This window comes from Ursus arctos, unplaced genomic scaffold (genome assembly GCF_023065955.2).
Source record: "Ursus arctos isolate Adak ecotype North America unplaced genomic scaffold, UrsArc2.0 scaffold_20, whole genome shotgun sequence".
Taxonomy (NCBI): Eukaryota; Metazoa; Chordata; class Mammalia; order Carnivora; family Ursidae; genus Ursus; species Ursus arctos.
Genome location: NW_026622875.1, coordinates 27,550,159 through 27,577,708, shown reverse-complemented (window position 1 = coordinate 27,577,708; position 27,550 = coordinate 27,550,159). Strand labels below are relative to the sequence as shown.

General features: G+C 38.6%; 1 protein-coding gene across 11 annotated transcripts in view; it reads left to right on the top strand.

The window, feature by feature from the left end:
- The window catches only part of CEP63 (centrosomal protein 63), a 57,194-nt gene that overhangs the window by 359 nt on the left and 29,285 nt on the right, over positions 1-27,550 (top strand). For 4 of the 11 annotated variants that reach the window (XM_026497072.4, XM_026497066.4, XM_048216150.2 and 1 more), the window contains exons 2-6: positions 8,794-8,862; positions 9,988-10,165; positions 18,889-18,984; positions 19,824-19,946; positions 24,506-24,619. In XM_026497072.4, the coding sequence (XP_026352857.2) occupies positions 8,819-8,862; positions 9,988-10,165; positions 18,889-18,984; positions 19,824-19,946; positions 24,506-24,619 (555 nt within the window). In that variant the 5' untranslated portion in view covers positions 8,794-8,818. The other 7 variants (XM_026497065.4, XM_026497067.4, XM_026497071.4 and 4 more) reach the window with 7 other exon arrangements.

Genomic DNA, 27,550 nt, shown 5'->3' with positions numbered 1-27,550 from the left:
GGGGGCGCGCTCGTGGCGGCCCAGTAACCGCATGGGCGCCCGGTGGACAGGCGAGGGGCGGGCGTGTCCTGGTCCGGAGGCAGCCCTGGCTGCGGTGGCGCCGCGGGCTGCGCGGCCGTATGGCCCGGGGCCGGCCTCCGCAGCAGCCCGCTGGCCACCAGGCTCGCCCTCTCCGACCCGGGTCCGCTACGGCGCCCCGCCCGTCGGCCTCCCCGCGTACGCCCTGCGGACCCGCGAAGGCGGATATGGCCTTGCCCGGCGCGCCGTCCGGGCCAGCCAGGTGGTCAGCCCCTCCCCAGAGGCCGGGCCGGCGGGAGGGCGGCGGGGGGGGCGAGCAGCTGCCGCCGAATCCTCGTCTTCCGCGGCGGAGCCAGCTGCGGGCCGCTCTTCCTTTGCAGAGGAGGGACCCCCGGCACAGCCCTCCCGGCTAGGCTGCCATATCTGGTTAGCTTCCCAGCATTGTTGTGACTTAGGCCATTGACGGCACGTGATGCCGGTTCACTTATGGGGGGAATTTTAGCAATTCTTAAAACATGAGTTAATGTTAGTACAAGAGGTACGGAAACGTGGCAGAAGTCGTGAAGGACTGAAGACGTTGGGAAACCCCGAGTTTACGGATTGCTCCATGCAAATCAGGGGTGGGAAATAAATGATAGACAGTGTTTAGAAGGGACAGATTCTTAGGAGCACTTTAATCGTGAAGATATTCGAGGACAGTAAATCAAGGCTCAGTGTTTTTCTTAACGTTCCTTACATCAGAGTAAAAACGAGTCTGCTGTCAGTGACTAGTCTTCATTTATAGAGTACCCTTCTTTGCACGATGTAGTTTTCGTTGAGCCTTACATCCGATTCCTTAAGTTATTTCATTCCTTTAATAAAGCTGTATTGTAGGGTAGATACACTGCTGTTCTAGAGATCACCACAGGCTTGCGTTTCATTTTATTTTATAGATGTGAAGAGGAAGTCATAATAAGGATCATCTACATGTTACTTTCAAATATTTACATTTATACTTAGCTGTAGCTTAATGATATAATAAAGTGTATTTTCTTATTTGGAGTGCGGTGCCACCTTTAGATTTGTATCAACTTCTTGCCCTTTGACTATATCACTATCAGTGATCAGTATAGTAAAAATGAAATTAAAATGGGTTAGAGGTTCATAAACATTTAGACATTCACACTGCTCTTAAATGTGTGTAGACTCAGGTTTTAAAAATTATTTCTAATAAATGTGTATGTTGATTGTAATGTGCCATTTTCCTCCCGTTAGAAGGTAGAAGACCTTTGCTTTGTCCTTCCCTTTCTCATTTATGTAGTAGTGGTAGCCAGCTCTGACAGCATCAGTAATCCACTCCATCAGAGTTACCTTCTTAACCATCTGAATCCCCCAGGTACCCCCAGTTACCTACTTAAAAAAAAAGTCAACTTGATTTGAAATTTATCTGAAGCCAACATGAACATCGGTTGCAGGGATTGAATTTATTTTTATGTTGGGTTTTTTTTTTCTCTGAAAGCTAAATTTGCTTTTTAGGTTTTACAAAACTACATTACTATCATCACACCTATGAAAATTTATAAAAATTCCATGTCAGTATTCAGTCTAGGTTCAGATTTCCCCAACTGTCCCTTAAATGACTTTTTGCAGTTAGCTTGTTTGGCTCAAAATCCTGGAGAGGTCCACATGTTTTATTTGGTTGATACATCGTTTAAATCTTTTTAATAGAGCAGTTCCCTTGTGTCCCTTTTCCCCCTCAATATTCTAGATTTAGCTGATTGCATCTGCATGACATCCTTTTAACATGTACATAGTTTCCCTTTAAACCAGTATTTAGATCTAGAATTGCACTGTCCACTATAATAGCCACCAGCCAGCTCTGGCTATTTAAATTAATTAAAATGAAATAAAACTAAAAATTCAGTTCCCTAGTTTTATTAGCCACATTTCAAGTACCCAATAGTCACAGGTGCCTGGTGGCTACCCTCTAAATGGTCCAGACATAAAATATTTCAATAATTGCAGAAAGTTCTGTTGACTAGCGCTGATCTAGAAGATCAGATTTAACCTTAATTTTTTTTAAGTTTTTTTTTTTTTTTTGTGGGGGTCAAGAAGATTTCCTAGGTGGTGCAGTAGATAATCTATTGCATTGATTATCAGAGAGGTGTGAAATGTCTGAGTTGTCTCTCTTGTGTTAAGATTGAGCAGTACGATAGGTTCAGGTATTGTTAGCCAAGTCCATCCATCCTGAAATTCACCATGAGTTTTTCACTTAACGGTGAAATCTTTTTATGGATTTAGATTGCCTATATCCATTATTGCATTAGGGGTTGCAGAATGGTGATTTTCTAATCCTATCATTCCTTCACTATTTATCAGCTGGAAATCTTTTATAAAGAAGAACTCTACCCCACCAGCTATTTGACGGCCTTCAGCTATTTAAAATATAGTTTGTACAGCAAAGACAAGAAAAATGCTTCTTTCCCTCTATTTTTAGACTATAGTAATGAGGTGGTGGCCTAGCAACCTCCAAAGGTAACCATGAGGGTTTTTGCCTTTTTTTTTTTTTTTTAAATCATCATGGACTTGAGTATTTAAACCGTTAAAACTTATTGCAGTCCTTTGTTGTTGTTGTTAAATACTGAAGTTGTCCTGCCTTTGGTCAGTGGCATCCCCTTTAAGTTGGCTCCTGTCCATCCTGATATGACCAGTACTCTTTGATAATCAATTTCCCTATTTTCTGGTAAAACATGTTCCTCCCTCATTTATACATTAATGGCCACCAAAAAGCCTGGTTCCTTTGGGTTGGATATGGTATTTAGAGACCACAGTCTGGGTGCTAGAGGTGCTTGTATTGCTAGGTTAGTCAATGGTTCTAGGATTTACAGTGGTCAGAGTTAGGAAATGTATTTAAACAAATATACAGAATTCACACTGATATTTACATTTTAACTTAATTTTTTGTATTTGTTTTTATATTTGTGTTTCTTTGTGTTGCTGAAAATCTTGAAACCTGATATCATTAACATAATTTTTTTCTTATTCTATATTATATATAGTGACTTCAAATTAATTGTACCAATTTTATTATTAACAGTATGATTCCTGAATAGTGTTTAAGATTTCTTTGCAGTTCTTTTTTATCTTTAGTATATATCCCATTTGGGATATGTACAGTAGAATTATTGTATTTTAAAGGCATGTGAAACATTTTGTTATATGGTTAGTTTGCCACCTTGGTATCTAGTTGATTTGTTTCATTTTATTTCCAATTTTTCCATACTGCTTTTTTTTTTCCATTTGGATCTATTATATGTAAAACATTAGCATAAAACTAGTACTATAAAACACAGATATCCAGACAAGTTTAGTGGTCATTCCTCTTTTTTTCACCCTACTTCCCTTTCTTCCTTTTTTAAAAAAAGATTTTATTTATTTATTTTGAGAGAGAGAGAGAGAGGACCAGCAGTGGGAAGGGGAAGAAGGAGAAGCAGACTCCCTGCTGAGCAGGGAGCCCAATGCGGGACTTGATCCCAGGACTTTGGGATCATGACCTGAGCTGAAGGCAGATGCTTAACCGACTGAGGCACCCAGGCGCCCCTAGTTTCCTTTCTTACAGGTATCATATTTACTAGCTTTGGGTTTATCCTTCCGTAAAAACAAATGCATTATCTACTTGCTTTTACCCCCTAGTAATATACGCCTTGTAGATCCTCCTTAGAAGTATGTTGTCTGCTTTTACAGCTTCATAATATTCCACTGGTGGATGAATATTCAACTAGTCCCTGTTGATAGGCATTTGTGCTGTGTCCTACTGTTGCATATAGTGCTGTACTGTGTGTCCTTGTGCATGTAAGTTTGTATTTTTGCCAATGTGAGTTTGGGATAGCTTCCTAGAAGTGTCATTGTTGGATCAAAGGGAAAAGGCATATTTCTTAGTTGCTATGTCTTGCCAAAATCTCTATAGAAATTGTACCATTTTCCATTCCTGCCTACAATGGGTGTGAGTGCCCATTTTCTCATAAATATACTCTGTCATAAGAGTATATTGTCAAACTTTTGAGTTTTGGTTAATCTAAGTATAGAAGAAAGTGTAACTTGCTGTATTTTAAATTTCTTTTTGTGAGCAAGATAGAGCATCTTTTCATATGTTTTGTTGTGCGTGTTTTAACTTAATTAATTTTAATTTTTTATTTTAATTCCAGTTAGTTAACACACAGTATTTTATTAGTTTCAGGTGTACAATGTAGTGATTCAACAATTCCATACATCACCCAGTGTTCATCACGAGTGCACCCCTTAATCCCCATCACCTATTTCACCCATCCCTCCACCTACCTCCCTCTGGTAACCAGCAGTTTGTTCTCTATAGTTAAGAGTCTGTTTCTTCATTTGTGTCTCTCTTTCTGTATTTTTTTCCCTTTGCTCATTTGTTTTGTTTCTTAAATATATGAGTAAAATCATATGGTATTTGTCTTTCTCTGACTAACTTATTTTACTTAGCATTATATTCATTATACTTTCTAGCTCCATCCGTGTCATTGCAAATGGCAAGATTTCATTCTCTTTTTATGGCTGAGTAATATTCCATCATATGTATGTATCCATGGAGTTATATATATGAGTATATATATATACATATATGCACAGAGATTATGTTATAGATATCTATATATAGTATAGATATACAGATTATATCTATATTTTATAAATATAATTCATATTTGTATCTATATCTATCTGTCTCGCCTCTTCTTTATCCATTCATCAATTGTTGGACACCTGGGCGGCTTCCGTATTTTGGCTATAGTAAATAATGCTGATCTTCTCATATGTTTAAAGGTCATTTGCATTTCTTTTTCTGTGAACTGCTCGTTCATATCTTCTGCCCATTTTTCTATAGATTCCTTTTCTCCCCCCTCAGTTTTTATCTTTATTTCATTATTATTTTTTTAAGCTTCATTTATTTATTTTAGAGAGAGAGAGAGAGCAAGCTAGGGGGAGGAGCAGAGGGAAAGGGAGAGAGAAACTCAAGCAGACTCCACACTGAGTGCAGAGCCAGACGTGGGAGATCATGAGATCATGACCTGAGCTGAAACCAGGAGTTGGGTGCTTAACTGACTGTGCCACCCTGGCACCCCTTCCACCTCAATTTTTAGACACTTTTTACATATTTGGATAATTAACCCTTCCTGATAAAACTTTCAAATACTGTTGTCTTTAGACTCTGCTTATGGTATTTTTCCCATTAAAAGTGTATTTTTATGTACTTTGATTTCTCAGTCTTTCTCCTTATTCTTTCTGGATTTTGAGTCATTGTTTGATCAGTGTTTCAAAATTCCACTTTTATTTTGGAAAATTTCTTTGATACTTTATGTGTGATTTTCCCCCCTTAAGTTTAAGTAGAAAACTTTCTGGGCAGTGGTAAATTATATTGTTTATTGGAGCAGCCAGTTTATCAACCATAGTAAATCTGACAGAGCCATAGATCTTTGTAATCATAGTAATGCCAAGACAGGTAAGGGACAGAGCATCGTTACCCTCCTTTAAATGAGACTTGGTGTAGGCATATCCCTTCTATTAGTACACATTAATTCATAATTCTATCCAGAGTTATTACTTTCTTTCTGTGTCCCATTTTGATCATGGGTGTATACTCAGAATATTTTTCCTGATCTGTAAAATGAGGTTAAAGGGAGGCCTTCAGATCCTTTCTAGCTCTTAAGTTCCAATATGCTAATGAATTTCAAAGCTTTGCCTATTATTAGATATCTTATCTGTATTCTTTTTCCACTAAGATTTAAAGTGTGTTTTCCCTGCTTCCCACCTTATATTCTCTTTAACCCTCTTATTCTAGATTTCACTGATTTAAAACAGTCTTCATTCCAAAGGAGAGTTATAATAAATAACTTAAAAGGAGAGTTATAATTAATAACATATATGTTGATGTCTCGGTTTGACTACAGAAATGACAATTGTAGAGATACACAGTTTTTATGTAGCCACATTAGTAGTAGATTATCAAACAGTGAGTAAATTTACATTTATTATTATGAACAAAGAATATGTAACTTTACATAATTATTACATGGCAGAGGCAAAAGAAGAGAGCAGAGTGACATAGTACATAGAGTTGAATGAGGCTCAGTGTGGTTAGGAAGGAATCGGTGATGTAGCTATGAGAAACTCAGATGAGAAAAGTCCACAGAAAATCTGAGCCCTTGCTGTTTACCTGATCCTAAGGAATGAGAACTGATGGTGTTTGGCAGCTATTCAAACAATGGTGAAGGTATTGGTAAAGAAACACATTACACATTAGTAAGATTATTTTCTGGAGAGAATGTTGCTACCCCCCCCCCCCCATTTTTTTAAAAACAGAGATCTCTTTGTTTTAGTCTTAGACCATTATTTTTACTTCTGAAATGGCAATTTCCCAAGACTGGACTATTTTCACTATTGTGTTACTGCCCTCTGGTGTCCATGATGGTGAGTTTGCATTTTTTCCTATTCCCAGACTTTTTGGTTTGGTTTCATTTATTGCTAAGAAGACACTATTAAACCAAAAGAAAATATGAAGGTATTTTAGGATCTGGAATCCTGTAAAATTTAGGAAGATTGCACATTGGTTAGGACTTGGGAGTCACCGCTTAGGTGTGATTTTATGACTATAATGTGTGGTTTACTGTAGTCAACTTATTTAACCCTCTAAGCCTCAGTTTCCTCAAAGTAATTGTGTCTATCATTTATGAGTGTTGTGAAGAACGAATTAGACAGTGGCAGAACAGTTGCGCACTCAGTGACCGTTACCTTCTGTCATAAACATTGCTAATTATAATGTCATCTAGAAAATATATTAATATATATTACTAAATGTGTGTTACTAATTTGTATCGCTAAATAAATGTTTAAGAATGAAGTGACCTAAAGAAGTATAATTTTACTGATGATAGTTTTGATGGCTATAGTAGCCTGTCCTTAGGAATAGCACTTTCTTACAGATTTAATAGGTATCCATGTACAGTAGGCAAAAGCATGCTCTTTACAGTGGACGCTTAATTGGCTGCTAGAATGCCATGAAGCCTTGCGGACTACAGTTCATACTGCTCATTTTACAGATGTAACAACTGAAGTCCAAGGACACAAAGCTACTTATTTGCAGAGCAGGATTCTCTCCTGGGTTTTCATCCACATGGTACTGTGTGAGCTGTGCACTGCCTCGCAGCTCCCCAGAGTGGAATAAGACATGGAATCTGGATTGTGCTGTAATCGACCATATCATGGTTTGAAAGAAAGTGGATTAGAACATGAAAACCTCTTTCTTTAGGTTTTTATTTTATTTAATGTTGGTGTAATGTGAAGGATAAGCCAACTGGAGGAAAAGCCTCTCTGCCATATTTGTGCACAAATAATTGAATACTCCTGTTAGTAACTTCAGAAATGGATGCAGATAGTGTGCAGTGGTTGTATTTTCCAGTCTTCCATTCTCCTCTGTGTCTCCAGGACACCCTGTCCTCGCCTCTGTCACTGCATTTATCATACTGGGGAAACATTTTTGGTTAATTTTTTCTTTCCCATACTGGACTATTAATTCCTTGAAAAGGAGCATGTCTTTCATCACTGTGTATCTGGTGGTTAGTACAACACTGAATTCTCTGTTAAATGAAGGAATCCCCTTCCAGAGCATTGTAATTTTTAAACGAGGCAATAGGACAAAGGGGTAGAACCCCCCCACCACAGCTTTTGAGAATTACCTAAAGACTAATTCGGGGCTGAGCCTTTGAAGGCTTAAGGAAAAAAGCAGTGTCTCAGGAGTGAGAAGTAGTTTGACATTGGTTAACATGTTGTAGAGGTGAGAAACCACCAACGGGTACTTTTCATTGGCATTTCCAAATTGAAAGGTAATCTTTCACCTCTCCTCCTCACCTTCCTTTCTTTATGGTGTGTCTTTCCCTTTCTATGGCAGTCTGTTCTGTCTCCTTCCCTTCTCTACTAGACACTTCTCTATGACCAGCTTGCACAAAGGGATAGGGAAAAGGGAGGGGAATTGTGATAAGTTCAGCCAAAAACATCTAACATGTGCTATGCTGAAATGCTACACTAAGCTCTTGAGCTGCAGAGGTGAATAAAATTAGATTTCTGTCCTTGAGGGCTGAAAAATAAGGAAAAAGGGTATGCAAAAACCTCATTCCCAGGGTGGTGTAACGCCTGTGAAAGAGCCTGTTAGGGACTAGCAGCCGGGAGGTACAGAGGAGCGAGGGCCCATATAGCTGCCGTGGAGGGAGGGAGAGTGTTGTAGGAAGCTTCACAGGCCTGTCGTCTGACAGGTGTGGTAAGATCTCCCGTGATGGACCAAGGAGTTCAAGCTCAGGACATTTAACCTTTTTATAATATCTCTTTAAAAAAATAATTATACTTTTCCTCTGATGTGTGTGACCCCTAATTACTTCCCCTTGTTTTGTGAGAGGCTTTGTGTCATTGTCCCTCTGCTTCTAGCCCCCCTGGTTCACAGGGATACAACAATGAGGTATGATCTCTATCATGTGGGGAGAGTATCAGCAGCAATTCGGATCATTATAAGTTATTTTCTTTTAGCCTGAGATGTATTTGGTTTGAATATTTCTTGAAGTGATGTTCCTTGACTACTTCTGCAGCCATCCTATCAAGTGCTGCATTTTCTCATTGTTATTTGTTATTGTACGCTTTCACATTCTTAGGTTTGTAAGTTGGAATGTTAGAACTTAAAAAATGTATTTTCTCCAGACTGATTTTTTTTTTTTTTTTTTTTTGCTTTCTCAGTTGCCGAAACAAAGGGGATTTGGCGATGGAGGCTTTGTTGGAAGGAATACAAAATCGGGGACATGAAGGGTAAGTTCGCTTTTCGCCTTATGCTTCTCACTGAGTTTAAAAAGCATATCCAAGTTATGCCTCTGACCATTTTGTGCTTTGGGTATAGAAGCGAAAGTGCTGAGCGGAAGCTCAGCTGATCCACGTCCTGTCTGTGGACAGCATCTCTCTTTAGGGTGTTTGACTCATCTCAGCAATGTGGAGCTGGCCACTTGCTTTCATCCCACTCTCAGGTTTCTCTTCTTTAAAGCAAAAGTAGTAGTTCAGAAGTTTTGTACACTGAACAAATGCTTTTATAAAAAAGTATTTAAGCCTTCCTAGCTACAGCTTTCTGGAAACCTATTTGAATCCAGTACATCTGTGTTTACTTCTTTTTCTGCCCCTGTGATATCTGGCATCTCCTGTAACTGTCAAGGACATCAGTCAGTTTACAATAAGATTGGTTGCAGTAAGTTTCTAATAATAAGGTAGGAAGAAATAGTTGAAATAAATCCGGCTCAAGGATGAATTTCCTGAAACAGCTCTTAAAACTGTATTGTCATTTTCCCAGTAGCCTACTCACTTCCAAGGCTTTTTATTTTGGTTAGCTAAGAATGTGACAAGCTTGCCTGGGTTCTCCCTGGGAGCTTTCCTAAAACATTGCACAAGAGCTAGTTGTTGGTTGTGGAAGCCTCCCTCACAAGCTGGACTTAAACATCGGTCTCATGTTTGACCAAATGACTTAGGCTTCAGGGTTGGCTATGAGAGGAAGGCAAAATATGCAGTGGATTAAGTAATCACCTTAATATGAACATTAAAAGGAATAGCTCGGAAATTCTTTTCTTTGTCTCTAATAATTTTTTTTTTTTTAGATTTTATTTATTTATTTGACAGAGAGAGAGACAGCCAGTGAGAGAGGGAACACGAGCAGGGGGAGTGGGAGAGGAAGAAGCAGGCTATCAGTGGAGCAGGGAGCCTGATGCGGGGCTTGATCCCAGGACTCTGGGATCACGCCCTGAGCCGAAGGCAGACGCTTAACGACTGAGCCACCCAGGCACTCCTCTAATAATTTCTTTACTGACGTCATTCCACCTCAGCTGGGTTTACCTCTGCTATATTTTTACATGTGAAAGAGAAAAAGTCATGGGCATATGTTCTTATTTACAGGGGATTTTTGACATCCTGTGAAGCAGAACTACAAGAGCTCATGAAACAGATTGACATAATGGTGGCTCATAAAAAATCTGAATGGGAAGGGCAGACACATGCTCTCGAAACTTGCCTGGACATCCGTGAACGAGAACTTAAGGCCCTTAGGGGTCAGTTAGATATGAAGCACAAAGAGGTAAAGCTGTTGATTGACTCTTCTTTTTGACATTTTGGCCTTGGCTTTTATATTAAATATGTTTCTTTTTAAAAAATTCTTTATTTAAATTTGGTTTAGTTAACATGTACTGTATTACTAGTTTCAGGGATAGAATTTAGTGATTCATCAGTTATATGTAACACCTAGTGCTCATTACATCACGTACCCACTTTAATGCCCATCATCCAATTACCTTATCCCCCTCCAGCAACACTCACTTTGTTTCCTATGATTAAGAGTCTCTTATGGTTTTCCTCCCTCTCAATTTTCATCTTATTTTTTTTCCTTCCCTTCCCCTATGTTTATCTGTTTTGTTTCTTAAATTACACACATGAGTGAAATCATATGGTATTTGTGTTTCTCTAACTGACTTATTTTGCTTAGCATAATGCCCTCTAGTTCCATCCACATTGTTGCAAAATGGCAAGATTTCATTCTTTTTGATGGCTGAGTAATATTCCATTGTGTGTGTGTGTGTGTGTGTGTGTGTGTGTGTGTATACACATACATATATCACATCTTCTTTATCCATTCATCTGTCAATGGACATCTGGGCTCTTCCCATATTTTGGCTCTTGTGGACATTGTGGCTATAAATGTTGGGGTGCATGTGCCCCTTTTGAATCACTACGTTTGTGTCCTTTGGATAAATACGTAGTAGTGCAATTGTTGGGTCATAGGGTAGCTTTATTTTTAACTTTTTGAGGAACCTCCATGCTGTTTTCCAGAGTGGCTACACCAGTTTGCATTCCTAAGCATGTTTCTTAAATATTTGTTGAAGAAAGCATTTGTGTGTCAAGTGAGTTTCTGTATTATCTTTTACTTATGATGGTTTCTTTTAGGAGAAGAATTCATTGTGAAAACACATAAGAATATTAATATTTATTTCAAGGATCACATTACCTTGGTCACATACAATGCATAACTTCTTTAAGAAAATGTAAAGGGTGGGGTGCCTGGGTGGCTCAGTCGGTTAAGCATCTGCCTTGGGCTCAGGTCATGATCCTGGAGTCCTGGGATCGAGCCCCATATTGGGCTCCTTGCTCAGCAGGGAGCCTGCTTCTCCCTCTGCCTGCTGGTCCCCCTGCTTGTGCTTACTCTCTCTCTGTCAAATAAATAAATAAAATCTTTAGAAAAAAAAAAAAGAAAGAAAATGTAAAGGGTGTCACATGATCTTTGTATAGCTGTCATCCTATTACATGCATGTATTAACATTGACTGAGTTTAGTGAATGTTGTTTTTGGCCTCATTAAATGGCTAGGGTAAAAAAGTTATGCCTAAAATTCAATAATTTGCCTCTTTGGGTTCAATTTAAAATAAAATTCAGAAAGACCTTTAAAAATTTTTTATTTGCCCTTGTTAAAAATTGGGGGAAAAGAAAGAAAAGAGAAAAATAAAAATTACTTGCTGTCCCACCACCACTAGTTATTGGTGATTTGGGGGAAAATTTTACTAATATGCTGATTGATTTCTCACAGTTTAGCTGGTACAGTAAAAAGAAGAACATGGAATATTGGAAGGGAAGCAGAAAGCACTTTTTTTTTTTTTAAGATTTTATTTATTTATTTGACAGAGAGAGAGACAGCCAGCGAGAGAGGGAACACAAGTACAGGGAATGGGAGAGGAAGAAGCAGGCTCCCAGCAGAGCAGGGAGCCCAATGTGGGGCTCGATCCTAGGCCTCTGGGATCACGCCCTGAGCCAAAGGCAGACGCTTAATGACTGAGCCACCCAGGCACCCCAGCAGAAAGCACTTCTAGGCCCAAGAATTAATTCTAAATATCTGGCATGAATGTCCATGTGAGGATTGGAAAAGTTGTTGGGAGGCCCTGGTCCCAAGCCCCACTCTGCCGGACTTTCCTACCAGTAGGATCACCACATATTAGTGCTGTTACTCAGCTTACTTGGGAACATTTCCATGAGTGTACACACTGACATTGTGATGTTTTTAATGACGCCTAGCAAGAGTGTCATTTTAGAAATGTTTCATGTAACAAGGAAAGAATGAGGCTTGATAAAAAGTATTTTAGGCTTGTCAAGGGAATCTCTCAGTGGCTGGCCATTTGCACTTTCCGTCAAAGCAGTACAGAGTAATATTGGCCATGTCAAATTCAGTTTTCTGTGAAAATTTGAGTAGACCTTTAAGAATGTATTTTAGGGGTGCCTGGGTGGCTCAGTTGTTAAGCATCTGCCTTCGGCTCAGGTCGTGATCCTAGGGTCCTGGGATCAAGCCCCATATCAGGCTCCCTGCTCAGCGGGAAGCCTGCTTCTCCCTCTCCCACTCCCCCTGCTTGTGTTCCCTCTCTCGCTGTGTCTCTCTCTGTCAAATAAATAAAATCTTTAAAAAAAAAAAAGAATGTATTTTAAAATTATACCTCATGAAAAGATGTAGAAGGTGGTAAAAAAGTACGTGCAATGATAATCCTATTTGATTTTTTTAAACATTGTAAATTAGGTAGGGTCAGTGCTCCTTGTCTGGTAAGCTACTTTAGCTACCACTTCTTTATTTCTCCAGGGGCAAAACAAAAGTAGTTTTGTTTAGTAAGTTAAAGTGATTATAGTTTCCTAGCTAAGAAAAACACCGTATGTATATATAGATATCTAAGTCGTTTATTTTGTTAGAAACCCATTAAGGAAATTCCCATGTGTGTGATTATGAGAATATTTAGTCACTCTGAGGCTGTTTAAACTTACTCCTGTAGCTTAGTTTTGATGTCAAGGACATTACTGCCATTACTTAATACTTTAAAAAGAAATTAAAGGGATTGAATGGATAGGTTCCATGGTAAGGATCTGAAGATTACAATTTTGGCCTGGGGACATAAAAGAAATTTAGAATTGTAGCTGTCTGGTCAATTTACTGCTTCATTGATTGGGTTGCTGAAAGTTGATTAAGTTTCTAGGAGTAAAGTGCTTTTACCAAATGCTAGTAATGGAAATCTATCCCATAGAGTTCTTCTGTGAAATTGTGTTGGTATTAACACGTTCATAATCTACTTTGATATGAGTTAGAAAATAGAGCTTTAAGTTTTTGTCATTCTTATTGTTTGAAAGTTACAGGCCTAGAAGCAGGTCTATGGTATGAACCACTGCTACTCAAATGACAGTCCATGGTGAGATGGAAAGCTTTCACCAGAATGTAAATCACCATATTGAATCCTTCACTTCATAGAAGGTTTTGCTACATAAAAAATGTCAGCTGCAGTAAACAGTGTGTTTGGTGATGTCATTTCTTCACATTCTGCCTTAAGCTCCTTATCTTGTGCTGGATTGCTGTAGTGACCAGCTCCAAGCTGTGTGCAGGTCATGCTTGCAGGAGTACTAGCATAAGCAATTCATTTTGTAAGCTAATGCTTTAGCTGTTTTCTGATTACGTCGTTGGGATTGGGTTGGTTTTAGTGGCCGTTTCTGCTGGTGTTAATTTCTAATGCCATGCAGAGCAGGTTGACCTGATGAAATGACTAAGGAATTTGGAGTCCTGGCTCTGCCTCTTTTCAGGTGGTTGGCCTTGAACAAATAGTCTAACCTCTCTGAGCTTGTTTCATCATGTGTAAAATTGGGTTATAATGCCTGTGTCCCAGGGTTGTTGTGAAGAGTGAGTTACTCTTTAAGAAAGCTCTTTGAAAACTCAATAGTATCTCAAACTATCTGTTATTTCAGCTCTTTCTTCTGTCATCCATACTGACAGTTTCAAACCTTGGCTCCCATTTCTCTGCCCAATGCCATTCCTCACTCTCAGCATTTAACCTCTTCTTTTCTCCTTTTTTCTTTAAGAAATTTCAATATTGGTGAGTGGTCATTATGAACCAGACCTTGGTACAGAAATAAAATTAAGCAATCTTATCTTCACATTTAATATTTATGCTTGCCATGTGTAGTAAGTAAAAAGAAAAATGGTTCTATAAGGCTGGTAAGAAAAACAGTAATCACCTGCCCACCCCTCTGAAGCTGGGATTCTGGCTTCTCTGAAGCAGTCATTTCGTTGCCTTTAATTCTTTCTTTTGGTATTTTCCCCATGTTTCTAAGTAGCATTCAATACTGTTTTCAGTTTTAGCTATTTATCTAATGACTTGTTACTATGAGAGAGAAGAGTTTTGCTCTTTTACATACAATTTCCATCCCCTTATCCTGCCAGGATTATAGATCTTAATCTTTGGTTAGATCAATATTTAGTATTGACATCATTAGGATGGTAAATATTATTCACATCTGAGTCAGATAGTGTAACGATAAACTTATTTCTTATACAATTTTTTGTTTTCCTGGGAATTAATAATTATCTCATTTTCACTTGCTTTTTAAAAATGTACCTGTCACTGATTCTTCCCAAACTCCGACACAAGTATAAGTCTTCTCTGTATCTTCAGATATATCAGGTAATCTATCCATTTCATCTTCTTTTCCTTTTTCTTTATTTTTTTCTCTTTTGTGGAGCTTGCTGTCCTCAGATAAGAATAAGCTGTTCTGTAGGTTAGCAGGATAGCTGTCATTTTGACAACTCCCTTCACCATTATTCTGGAGTTTTCTATGCTTTTCTCCCTTTTATCTCTTTGTATTTTGTCATCTTTATTTCTCCATTTTTAGTAGAACATACTTTTGAGATCTTATATGTATAAAATACTATTATTCTCTTCTTACATCTGATTGAAAGTTTGATTGGCTGTAGAATTCTGCTTTCAAAGTAAATTTTACTCAGGATGTTTTTAGTTAAATATGAATCTTTCAGACTTTAACATCTGGTAAGGACAGACTAGTTATTTTGGACTAGTCCACCCACTGAGACCAACTAGGTAAGCTAAATTAAAAAAAAGAGGGGGGGGCGCCTGGGTGGCTTAGTTGGTTAAGCAGCTGCCTTTGGCTTAGGTCATGATCCCAGGGTCCTGGGATCAAGTCCTGCATTGGGCTCCTTGCTTGGCAGGGAGGCTGCTTCTCCCTCTGCCTCTGCATGCCGCTCCCCCTGCTTGTGCTCTCTCTCTGTCAAATAAATAAATAAAATCTTAAAAAAAAAATCTGCTTGAAGTAGAATGCTAAACAAGCTAGTGAAGAATTTACCAGGCCAGGATCTCTGCTGGCTAGAGGCTGAGGGATGAGCCCAGGGCTTGGGGCAGTTATTAGCTGAAACTAGAGAAGGTAGCTCAGAGGATAGAGACTAAATGGGGGTTTTGATAATTTCAAGGTGCTAAGAGAATAAAAGATCTGGTGTCCAAGGTAGCTCTGAAACCCTCCTCACTTTGGATTGGGACCCCGAAAGGCAGCACCATAGGAAGAAGGATAGGCTGGATATAGAACCAGGCCCTCTTGAAATTGCCACTCAGCCACAGACATTTAAATTTCTGAAATGGGTTTAAGGTGATCTTAGAGTGCCACTGTCCCCAAGCATCTCCAAAGTGCTAAGGCTTCCAGGAACATAGAAAAAACAAGCTTAAATTTTCTCCAGAGAGGGAAAAGAAACACTGTTTTGGGGCTTAAATTATTTCTTCAAATAATTTTGCAAATACAATGCTTGCTACCTCTCAGAAAGTAACCCCTGATACAGAAAGACGAGCAACAAAAATGCAAAAAGGCAGAAGCAACAGAAGATAGAAATAGTCCCATGGCAAATCTAGATATTGGACTAACCATGCTCCGACTTTGTAGTAGTTATGATCACTGTGGTCAGGAGATAAAAGATAAGATTGAGCACATCAAGAAAGAGTGGAAAACCATAAAAAAAGTGAGATGAATGGAAATTATAATATTGAAAAGTAAGTAACTGAAATTAAGGCCTTAAAGATTAAGAGATAATCAGTGAACTTGAAGATAGGTCAGAAGAAATTGTTTAGAAGAAAGCATGGACAAATGATGGAAAATATAGAGGAAAGATAAGAGAAAGAAAATGCAGTGAGAAGGTTTAATATGAGTGTTTTTGGAATCCCTGAAGGAGAAAAAAGTGCAAATGGGCAGAAGCAATTTTTGAAGATAAATGAACAAAGATTTTGCCAGAAGTGAAGAAGGCCATGTATTTAAGGAGTCTGAGAATCTCAAGCAAGACAAATAAAAAGAAATATTTACCTAGGTTGAAAACTAAAAACAAAGAGGAAGTCTGAAAAACAATCAAGGGAAAAAAAAGATTATTTAACAAGAAAAAAAGACAGATTATCTACAAACAGCTCCAAACAGCTGACTTGTCTGCTAAAACAGTGAAAGCCAGAACACAATAGAATGATCCTTACGAGGAAGTGACTTTTTCCTCCCTGCCAAGCCAAAAATCTACGCCCAGAGTAAAGATGAAACAAAGACATTTTCAGATCAATAAAAATTGAGAGAATTTGTCATTGACAGGCCCACACCAAGGAAATACTAAATATTCTTCAGGCACAGGGAAGGTGATCTCAGTTGGAAGCTCAAGAGATAAAGGAAGAAATGAAAAGCAACAGTAAATTCTGGGTAAAACTAAGTGAATATTGACTGTATATAACAACAGTGGCCTTTTCAGTTTAAGATACATGTAGGATTATAATGGCATTTAATTTAAGTCTGGTTGCGGGATAAATGGAATTAAAGTCTTTCTGTAGTCCTTGGGTTGCCTGGGAATTGGTAAAACAACTAATTAACATTGGATTTGTTAAGCTGCAAACCCATGTTTTAATCTCAAGAGAACTATTAAAAGTATATATTGATATATTAGTAGACTATATATTTTACAAGCTAATAAAGATAGAAAAATGAAATGATAAGTTATTTCCAAAGAAGGCAAGAAAGGCAAGAAGAATGGATTAAAGAGCTTATTAAGTACATATTGCACTTAATAAGGTGAGAGATTTAAATCCAGATGGAGGTGTCCTCTGCTATCTGAAAGTTCCCCTTACACCACTTTGCTTTTATGAAAGACTTGTATCAGTACCTGTTTTTGCTAGCTGAAAGAAATCTGAAGAGGATTTTTACTTTTATGAAATGATCATTGCTTCTTTGCTGTAGCCATTTTGACTTGCAAAAGGTTTCATAGGAACACTCTACTTTCAGATAATGGGGGGGAACCTTGTAGGTCCATTAAATGCAGTTGCATACAGTGGCCTAATTAAAAGATGAAAATTGTCCAACTGGGTAAAAATAACTAAACTCAATTATTTGGTGTTTATAAAGATACAGCAAAATTGAGTTGTTCTTACAAGAATTTTGTTTCCGTTTTTTTTAATTGAGATAAAACATTATATTAGTTTTAGGTGTACAATGTAATGATTCAGCATTTGTATGTATTGTGAAGTGATCGCCGCAGTAAGTCTAGTTACCATCTGTCACCATTTGTACTTACAAAATTTTCGTGTGTATGATGAGAACTTTTATTGCCTCAAAGATTTAGATGCTTTTATTTTCTCCTTTATTGATATTGCTTATTAGAACATATGTGCTAAGGTATGTGGTGATCGATGTTTTTATTTTATTTTAAATTAATACATATAATTTTATATTAGTTTCAGGTATACAACGTAGTGATTTGATATTTATATACATTACAGAACGCTTAGCATAAGTGTAGTTACCATCTGTCACCGTACAAAGTTATTATAGTATTATTGACTGTATTCTCTGTGTTGTACTTTTTATCCTTGAGAGTTATTTACTTTATAACTGAAAGTTTGTATCTCTTAATTCCCTTCATCTATTTTGCCCATCCCCCTGCCTTCCTCACTTCTGGCAACTACTAGTTCTCTGTATTTATGAATCCGTTTCTGTGTTTTGTGTTGTTTTGTTTTTTAGATTCCAAAATATAGGTGAGTGATGAGAAGTTTTAAGATCTGTTTCTCATTTGTTTTGTTTTTGAAATTGCCATTCTATATTGTGATCGTTACCTAGTGTTCCCCATTCTCCCTCTCCATCCTCACTTATTAATAGATGAAATTCTTTTTTTTTTTTTTAAAGATTTTATTTATTTATTTGACAGAGATAGAGACAGCCAGCGAGAGAGGGAACGCAAGCAGGGGGAGTGGGAGAGGAAGAAACAGGCTCATAGCGGAGGAGCCTGATGTGGGGCTCGATGTGGGGCTCGATCCCGTAACGCCGGGATCACGCCCTGAGCCGAAGGCAGACGCTTTAACCGCTGTGCCACCCAGGCGCCCCAATAGATGAAATTCTAACCAGTGATGGAGAGACGTAGAGAGAAACTGATGGATATTGATGGAGGTGAGGGCTGGTCATGAACCAACTGTGGCTGGTATCAAGCCATTGAAAAATGGGTTAGGATAATATCCTTACTCTGGTTGGTGAAACTGATTTCTCTGAAGTGAGGTAAATCGTAAAGCAGTTTCAAGTCTCCTCCTGTCTTTCCATCTGACGTTACTATTCTGTACTTTGATTTACATAATTTTTTTCTTGAAGCCTCTCTGATTTTTGTTCAACATTCTTAGTTTCCAAGATTGTTATAACTTGGTATATCTTAATTTTTTAATGATTTTTTTAAATAAAAAATATTGGGGAGAATAAATCAAACAGAGCAAGTTTTCATCTAAACCTAGAAATTTTAGAAAGGCAGTGTTTTCCACTTTTTGGCAGTGTTATGGATTATTAAATAACTAGATGTTTGACTTTCTAAGAAGTGGGGGTATTACCATATACAGATGAGAACTTGTTTTTATGGATAAGCACAAAGGTTATTTCCTATTTTTATGTTTCAGGGATATTGTTTCAATGCCAATAATGAAAAATACTATCACCTTTTTGCTTCTAGGTTGTAATGTTGCGTCAACAGGTAGAAGAACATGAAAAAGTCAAACAAGAAATGGCCATGGACTATAAGCAGGAGTTAAAGAAACTACATGAAGAAGTGAGATTTTAATTCTATTATGTGTTGCATAGTTCTGTCTCTTTAACCATTAGAATTTTGTTAATGTGCCCGTTGGTACTTGTTAAAGTGGGAGGCATACAATCCATGGGAGGTACGGTGTAGAAATCCATTTCTCTGTTCTTTAAATCCAGGCAAAGTCTTGTCGAATTATGTTTGATACCGTCTAAACAGGGATTCTAAAATGTGTTTCTCAGTTGAGTACCTGAAAGAAATAAAGCTGTTTTTGTATAATACTGTGAAATATTGATACCAGGAACCTATATTAAATATTCTAATTTTTGAGTTAAATCAGTTACTAGATTTTAAATAATGGAGAATCCAATGTATTCAGAAGCATTTTGGGATACATAAGAAAAGTAAGAAAATTCTAGCAACTTCATATTATTTTTCAGATTGGGGAAAAAAACTGCTTTTATTTTTATTTAATTCCACAATACTCTTCTCCTGCTTACTGGATATCAGTGTTCCACACGAGAATGCCTCCAGAACCACAGAGGAGAGGAATTTTTATTTGCTGCTTTTATCATGGGTGTGGTTTATGGGGTCCTTAAGTGCAAGGCTGTTGTAATAGAAATTAAAGTTTTGTTTAAAGAATATTTTTCTCTCAGTTTTTTTCTTCCATGCAATATCTTTCTCTTCTTGTGTTTATTTTTTATATGCAGGTCTGATGTTTTGTATTTAATTTGCAAATCTAACACGCTCAGTCTATTTTCAGTAGTACTGTTTAGCACTGTTCTTGCTTTCATGATACCAGTTTGTTCCACCACCACTGTTTACAAATTCTTAAATTTTAAGTCTAGAAATAACTGTGTCTACAGTTAGGCAGACTGAAGAGAAGCTATGAAAAACTACAGAAAAAGCATATAAGGGACTTCAGAGGAAATGCCAAAAATCACAGGGAAGATCGGTCTGAAATTGAGAGGTTAACTGGAAAAATAGAGGTATGTTCATAGTAATAATTTCTTCATAGTGGTTGTCAGCCTTCCTGTAGGAAGGTGCTGTTTCTAATAGTGCTAGTTCTGAAACCGATTTTCTGCCATCTCCAGGACTGCCATGGGGCTATTTCAGAGGTGCGTCCTGGCATCACCTGCTCTCCTGGGGTTGATGGGGTTACTAGCTATCAGTAGTTCTCAGTACGGCAGTACCACCCTTTGAGGGCATTTGGAAATGTATGGGGATGTTGCTTTGGTTGTTCAAATGACTGGGAGTGAAACTGGTGTTGAGGGGACAGGAACTAGGGACACTAAACATGCCCAGGGCCATTCCATACAGGAAGAATTATTATACCCAAAATGCCAATATTGAGAAATATTGACCACCAGTTCCTAGCAGTCCTCCATGGGCAGTGTCCTTGTCTTATTTATCACCTAATAGAGTTGGGGTTTAGTAAATGTTGAAAGTACAAGGCTTTTTGTGCAGAGTCCTGTGCATATCAGATTGTTTATCCTCAGTTCCCATTTAGATGTAGTAAGCCATTTACCCCCCTTTGCTGACTTTTTTTTTTTTAAGGTTTTATTTATTTATTTGACACAAGAGAGAGAACAAGCAGGGGGAGCAGCAGGCAGAGGGAGAGGGAGAAGCAGGCTCCCCGCTGAGCAGGGAGCCCGATGTGGGGCTCGACCCCAGGATCATGACCTGAGCCGAAGGCAGACGCTTCACTGACTGAGGCACCCAGGCACCGCTGACTTTTTTTTTTTTTTTTTTTTTTATTAAGGCTGAGTAACTCTGTAGTTATTGTATATGTTGATTCCCAAATGACTTAAGGGAGGTGGCGAGTTAGCACTGCCAAAGGTAGCTGAAGCAACAGCACAGGCCTGTCACTCTTTTCCCTTGCACCTTGCATCTGCCACTCCCCTCCTCTGTCCATGCCCTTGGTTCTCCAGTGCACCCAAGAATCCCCAAGGTCCTTTTTAGGCTGTCAGAGATTCTGCTCCAATAGTATGACATGGGCCTAGGATTCTGCACTTTATCCACTGCCCCTGGCTGATTGTAATTTGAGAAACATTGTTCAACATCTCTCTAGGATTGCTTACAATTTGTCAGAGTGACCTTTCACCCACAAAAATGCCATTATTACTACTTAGAATTATAATTTCTTTGTTTAATGTTCTTTTACATCTTAATGTTTTTATACATTTGAAGACCTTAGACTCAGAGGGCTATGCAGATACTGCTTCCTCTTAGCCATCTTCAGTGATACCTGGGTTGTTTTCTGCAAACCCCTCATCTTCCTCTTGTCCCTCATTACCATTCTCTTTTATATCTACCTCAAAACCCCATCTTTGATTTTCATGTCATCAGCCTGTACCCCCAACGTATACATACGACCAAAGTAGCCATCTTCTGATCCCTGGGTTACTTCCTGGCCCAAAGGTTCCAGTTCCCAGGGCATTGTCACTCTCTCCAGTGTTACACTTGTCATAACTCTTGAGGGTTTCAGTATCCACAGGGATGATGCTTATAATACTCTGGTCTTTGAATTCCTTGGTGTGCTTTCCTCCATAAACATCTTTTTTCTTTTCTTTTTTTTCTTTTTTAAAGATTTTATTTGTGTATTTGTCAGAGAGGGAGAGAGAGCACAAGCAAGGGAGTGGAAAGCAGACAAGGAGCCCAATGCGGGACTCAGTCCCAGGACCCTGGGATCATGACCTGAGCCGAAGGCAGATGCCTAACTGACTGAGTCACCCAGGCGTCCCCCTCCATGGACATCTTGATCTCCTCCTTGTCTCATCCACCCATTCCCACTGCCATTCCTTGGATGTCATCATTACCAAACTTACAGCCTTCCTGGAATCACATTTTTAGTCATCTCATTCTTTGACTGCCATCCTTCTCTTTTCAGGTCATTCCCTGTAGTCTCAAATAATCCTTGACGGTCAGTAATCTCTTGACCCCATCCCCAAGTGATTGAATTCTGCCACCTTTTCACTGCTGGATAGCTACCTCGTGTCCTCACGTGTCAGTCCTTACACAGCTTAAATTCCATGGTTACATTCCTTATATTTCCCTTCAGCTCCTGTGTCCCTCTCTTCCTTCATCATATTTGCTTAGCAAAACCATAACTCTAGTTATATCTAGATTTCTGCCCACTCTCTACTTGCCATGTTTGGCAGAATATGGCTGGAGAAAAACGTAGTCATGCTGATTGGCCTCATTTTAAATTCATGGGCACTTACCTCAAAGAGTTCCTAATGCTTCCCAGAATCATACTACATTTCCCCTCATTCTGCTACTTTCCATAATGACTATTTTATACTTTCTCCTTTCTCAAACTTTCAACATGTTTTCCCACATTCTCACTGTTGGGTGATGATCTTGCTTTCCATTTCATTGAGAAAATGGAAGCAATAAGAAAAGAATTTTCACAAACTTCCAACACTGTCTGCCCACCTATTTGCATCTGTGTCCATATACTCCGCCTTCCTGCTGGTAGAACTGACTCCATAATCTCCCCGGACTGTCCCCAAGACATGGCTCCAGCCGTTCTTCTCTTTTCTGCTTCCTCGCTTCCTCCCTATTGGATGTTTTCCACCACCATCCAGATTTTTCCCCTCTTAAATATCCTCTCTTGACCTCTCGCTTCCTCTGGATGCTGCCTCATTTTTTCCCTTCATTTTATGACTAAACTACTTGAGGCATCTGTACCTGTCTCCAGTTCCTTTTTTGTCCATTTTTCTTGGCATCTACTCAGTAGGCTTTTGCCCCGTCACTCTATGGAAGCTATTTACGTGGAGGTCACCAATGAGTTCCACCTTAAAACACTTTCTTGATTTGACTTAGAGAACAACCACGCTTTCCTGGGCTTTCCCCTACCTTGTTAGCTACTCCTTCTCAACCTCTTTTGCTCCCCAACCTCTTAACATTGGAATACCCTGGGGGGAAGTATCATTGGACCTCTTCTTTTTCGTATCTATGCTCACTCCCTGAGTGATATCATTCAGTCTCATAGGTTTTAGCACTGTATATATGTTGATAATTCCCACATTTATATACTAGTCTTGACTTGTCCTTTTTGCTACAGAACAATTTCCAGCTGCCTGTTTCAGCTGTTTCACAGCTCCACCTTGATGTCTAAAGCTATGTCAAATTTGACATGTCAAAAATAAACTTCCTGGTTTCCTCTTCCCCGTCTCCCAATACCATTCCTGTTTAATGGCAACTCCATTCCTCAGCTTTTTAAGCTGAAAGCCTTAAAGTGACCCTCGACTTCTCTTTTCTCCACACAGCAGCCAGAATGATTCTGTTGTAAGTCAGAGCATGTCTTCTCCTTTACAAAAACCTTCCAGTACCTTCTCTTAAAAGCTGAAGTTATCCTGATCACGTACATAGTCTCGCTCCTTGTTAACTGACCTTTCTTTATCTGCTTTTCCCTTTACTCCATTGGAGCCACACCAGCCTCCTTGCTTACCCTTAAACTTACCAGGAGGCTTCCACTTCGAGCCTTTGTACTTGCCTTTCCCTTCCCAGGATAGTATAACTTTATCCCCACCGCCCTGGGAGTTTACTTAAATTCCATCCCTTTTTAAAATTGCAACCCCCAACTCTGAGCACTCCGCGCTCCGTTTTCTCCAAAACAGGTATGATCGTCTAATGTATTATACAGTGAATGTGTTGCCTTTTGCTAGTTGAGTTGGGCTTCACTTTTTGTTTTGTTAACTGTTGTAGCCCCACCACTTAGAACAGTTCCTGGCACATACAGGAGAGCGAATGAGTGCGTGACTATCAGAAAGCTGGTGAACGGTGATTATCCCAAACTAGCTTGAGACTGCTGGAGTTGAGGGTCCTGGAGGACAGTGGTAGAAATCCCTTTGATTTGCCCCATTTTCATAAATATTGGGCCCATTTTCTTATCAACTGGAAGTCCATCATTAATTTTGACTGTTTAGCTTTGGGTTGCAAATATCTGTTAGAATTTAGTACAGATATCCCCTTGTTATTCAAGTCCTTGCAGTTCTTCTGTTGAGATAGTAAAAATATGGATACTAAAGGGTGTTACATTATCTGAATCTATTTTGTTCCTGACCTTCAGATACTAGAAGTAAGAATTGACTACCCAGGGACTTACCTGAAAACTGATTTGTTCTGTTCAATTTCTGGGTTTGGATATCAAAAATTTGGGTAGTGGGATTTCCCCATAATCATATTTTGAGATTTTAGTTCTCTTAAGATCAGTTTTCTGAAAAATCACTAAAAATGATGACAACCTTTAGGTGGCAGCAAATCTATGAAAATCACCACAAACCTAGGATTTAGCATGTGTGTTTCATACTCTTCACCATTAGGGTGTTAAATTTAGAAAGACAGATATCCAGAGGCACAGTATGTCAGGAATTTAGTATTGCTCTACAGTTCTATCAGGTAAGTGAGTAATGGGGCTCCTGCTGGGAAGAAAGGTGCGTGTGTACCCAGGGAGGAGGAGAAAAAATTAAAGTAAAAGTGAGCCCGGGAAGCGGGGACAGCAAGGGGAAGCACAAGTTAAGTACCTTAATTGCCTCTTCAGGAATTTCGTCAGAAATCACTGGACTGGGAGAAGCAACGCTTGATTTATCAGCAACAGGTGTCTTCTCTGGAGGCACAGAGGAAGGCTTTGGCTGAACAATCAGAGATAATTCAGGTAGGTTTAAGCCATTTAAAAATAATGAGAGGCCAGAAGTCTTGATGGCATTGGCACTAGCTTAACGTAGTCCGCGTCTGCTCACTCTCATCCACACTCATGTCACGCATGTCTTCGTGCCGCACGCTCTTTCTCTTGCTCGTTCCTCCCTCGTGCTCTCTCTTGCCCTGTCTTATTCTCCTGCTCACTCCACGCTCACACTCATGTCCCTCTCCTGGTCTTGGTTTTCCCTTCTTCTCCCCTTCTGTCCCTCCCCTTCTCTCTCTTTCTACCTCGGTTCTTTCTCTGTCTCCCTTTCCATTTCTTTGGGTCTCTGGCTTCCTAGTCTGGCTGTTTCTGGCTTTTGCCTTGGATCCGCTTCCACGTCTTGCTCCGTTTCTGGTAACTGGGGTACCGTGGCCGAGAAGCCTCCGCCAGGGAGCTTCAGCCCGCTGCCTGTTTGCCTACAGCACCGAGAGATTCACACTGCACTGATGTGCCGACTAACTGAAAGCAGTATCTTTGTGGCAACGGAAACTCTTTCTAGAACTCTAGTAAAAATCTTTTTTTAAATGAAGAACTAGTGACTTAAGCAGAACCAAAAAATAGCTATCTAATTTCTTCTTAGAACAAACTCTGCTTTTTCAATTAAAAACGAAGAACATAAAAGGCAATGAACACAGAAGGGAATAAATATTTGTGACCATCTGTTGTTTGCTAGACACAGTCTCAGTGCTTCTTCTAGATTGCAGTTATCTAGAATATGTGGTTCTATGTTGTCTGTTTAATATCATGATACTCTGTCAGGGTTAGTAGTGATCTCAGTTTTATAGAATGAAGGAATTACTGGATAAGTTAAAGAGCTGAAGGGAAGCTTTAAAAAATTAAAAAAAAATCTGCATTATTTGCTGCTTTAAGTCTCAGTAATGTTTTGGCTTGTTATCATTCCCCTGAAATATCAGCTGGCTGATAAAGTACGTGAATGGCTGTGATGTGAGTGACTCCACTCGGGATGGCAGGAGGGGCCCAGAGCAACCTTGAGGAAGAAAATTATTTACTAGGCTGCAGCAAGCTATGCAGTCAGAGTGGACCAATAAAATCCTGGATGTCTAGACCACAGTTTTTTTGACCTGAATGCTAAAGCACTGTGCAAACATAAATAGCTATAAGATACTGTTATATTCTAATTATAGCCTTCAGATTGGAAAGAAAAGAAAATCAAGTCCTACTTTTTAGTTCTCAAATTACTCATCTGTGGAGTGTGCTTATTATTGATTGCAAATCATTTTTTCAAATTACTATTGTGATTACTCTGCATAATTAAACTTCATTGTTAGTAAAAGTGAGATTTTTATTTACCATAATTCAGCTAAGCCAGAATAAGAAGCCTTTAAAAAGCCAACATTTGTTTTCCCTACTAAGGGTATTTGAATTATTCTCCTGATAGTTTGTTTAAAACTACTCTCCCTGTTTAACTCAAAAAATATTACTGATAATATATTTCTCTTTCCCCCTTAGCAAACTAAACAAAATTAAATCTGCCCCTGATTCGGTATGTGGCAGTGCTGTATGATCATCATTTTTTGAAAAAAAAAACTTTTAAATAAATTTCTGGATAGCTGTTACCCAGCATTAATAGTTACAATCATTTTGCTAGTCTTTTTTTTTTATTGTGGTAGAAAGCACATTAAAATGTACCATCTTGGTAATTTTAAAGCGTATAGTATAGTAGTGTTAACTCTGCGTGTTGTTGTGGAACAGAGCTCTAGAACTTGTTCTCCTTGCAAAGCTAAGACTACCAATTGAACAACAGCTCATTTTGCGAGTCTTGTTTCATCCTTCCCCACTTTTTACCTCTGGCTGGACTATTACAAAGCAAATCACAGAAATTGTCATGTTTCCCAACAGATAAGGACTTTTAAAAATTATAATATACCAGTATTACGTTAACAGAATAAATACTTTATTAACATAATTTGATATTCAGTCTGTTCGGACTTCCTCAGTTGTCTGAAATTATGCCTTTTTACAGTTGGATGTTCAAATTGGAATCCAGTCAAGGTTGACGTGGATTCCAAGGGAGAATCCCTTGGTCAAGGGAGAAAATCTGGGAGGTTGGATAAATGGAGATCAACATCCACACTTCCCCCCAGTTTTTAAAAACTTGATATAAACTTTTTTCTTATATATTTTTTAACATCTGCAAGTGGAGTTCACAATAACTTCTCAATCTTTGAGTCCTATGTTTGCTGAAGTTCTTTTCGTCAGCTGTTAAAGTTACAGAATACATGTTCATTTTAGAAAAATGAGAAAATGTCAGTGAGACAAGAATTAAATAAAATCGCGTGTAATTCCATAGTTTAGAGATTTATCATGATTAACATTTTGGTGTAAATTTCTTCCAACTCTTTCTATGCTTCTATGCAGTGTATGTGGCAGTCATGTACATTTACTGGGAAAACACTGTTGTGTGTTGGGGGGAATATGTATGTTCGGTTTTTAGATTCCATATATAAGTGAAATCATACAGTATTTGTCTTTTTCTGTCTGACCTATTTCACTAAGTATAATGCCTTCTAGGTCTATCCATGCTGTCACAAGTAGCAAGATTTCATTCATTTTTTTATGACAGAGTAGAATATAAATAATATTATAATAGAATATAAATACACACCAGCACCCATACCCCACATCTTCTTTATCCATTTATCTATTAAGGGACACTTGGGTTGTTTCCATATCTTGGCTATTTTAAGTAGTGAGGCAGTGAAAATAGGTGTGTGGATATCTCTTTGAGTTGGTATTTTTGTTTTCTTCAGATAAATACCCAGAAGTGGGATTATTGCATCACATGGTAGTTCTATTTTTCATTTTTTGAGGATCCTCCAGACTGTTTCCTATAGTGGCTGCACCAATTTACAATCCCACCAACATTGCGTAAGATCTCCCTTT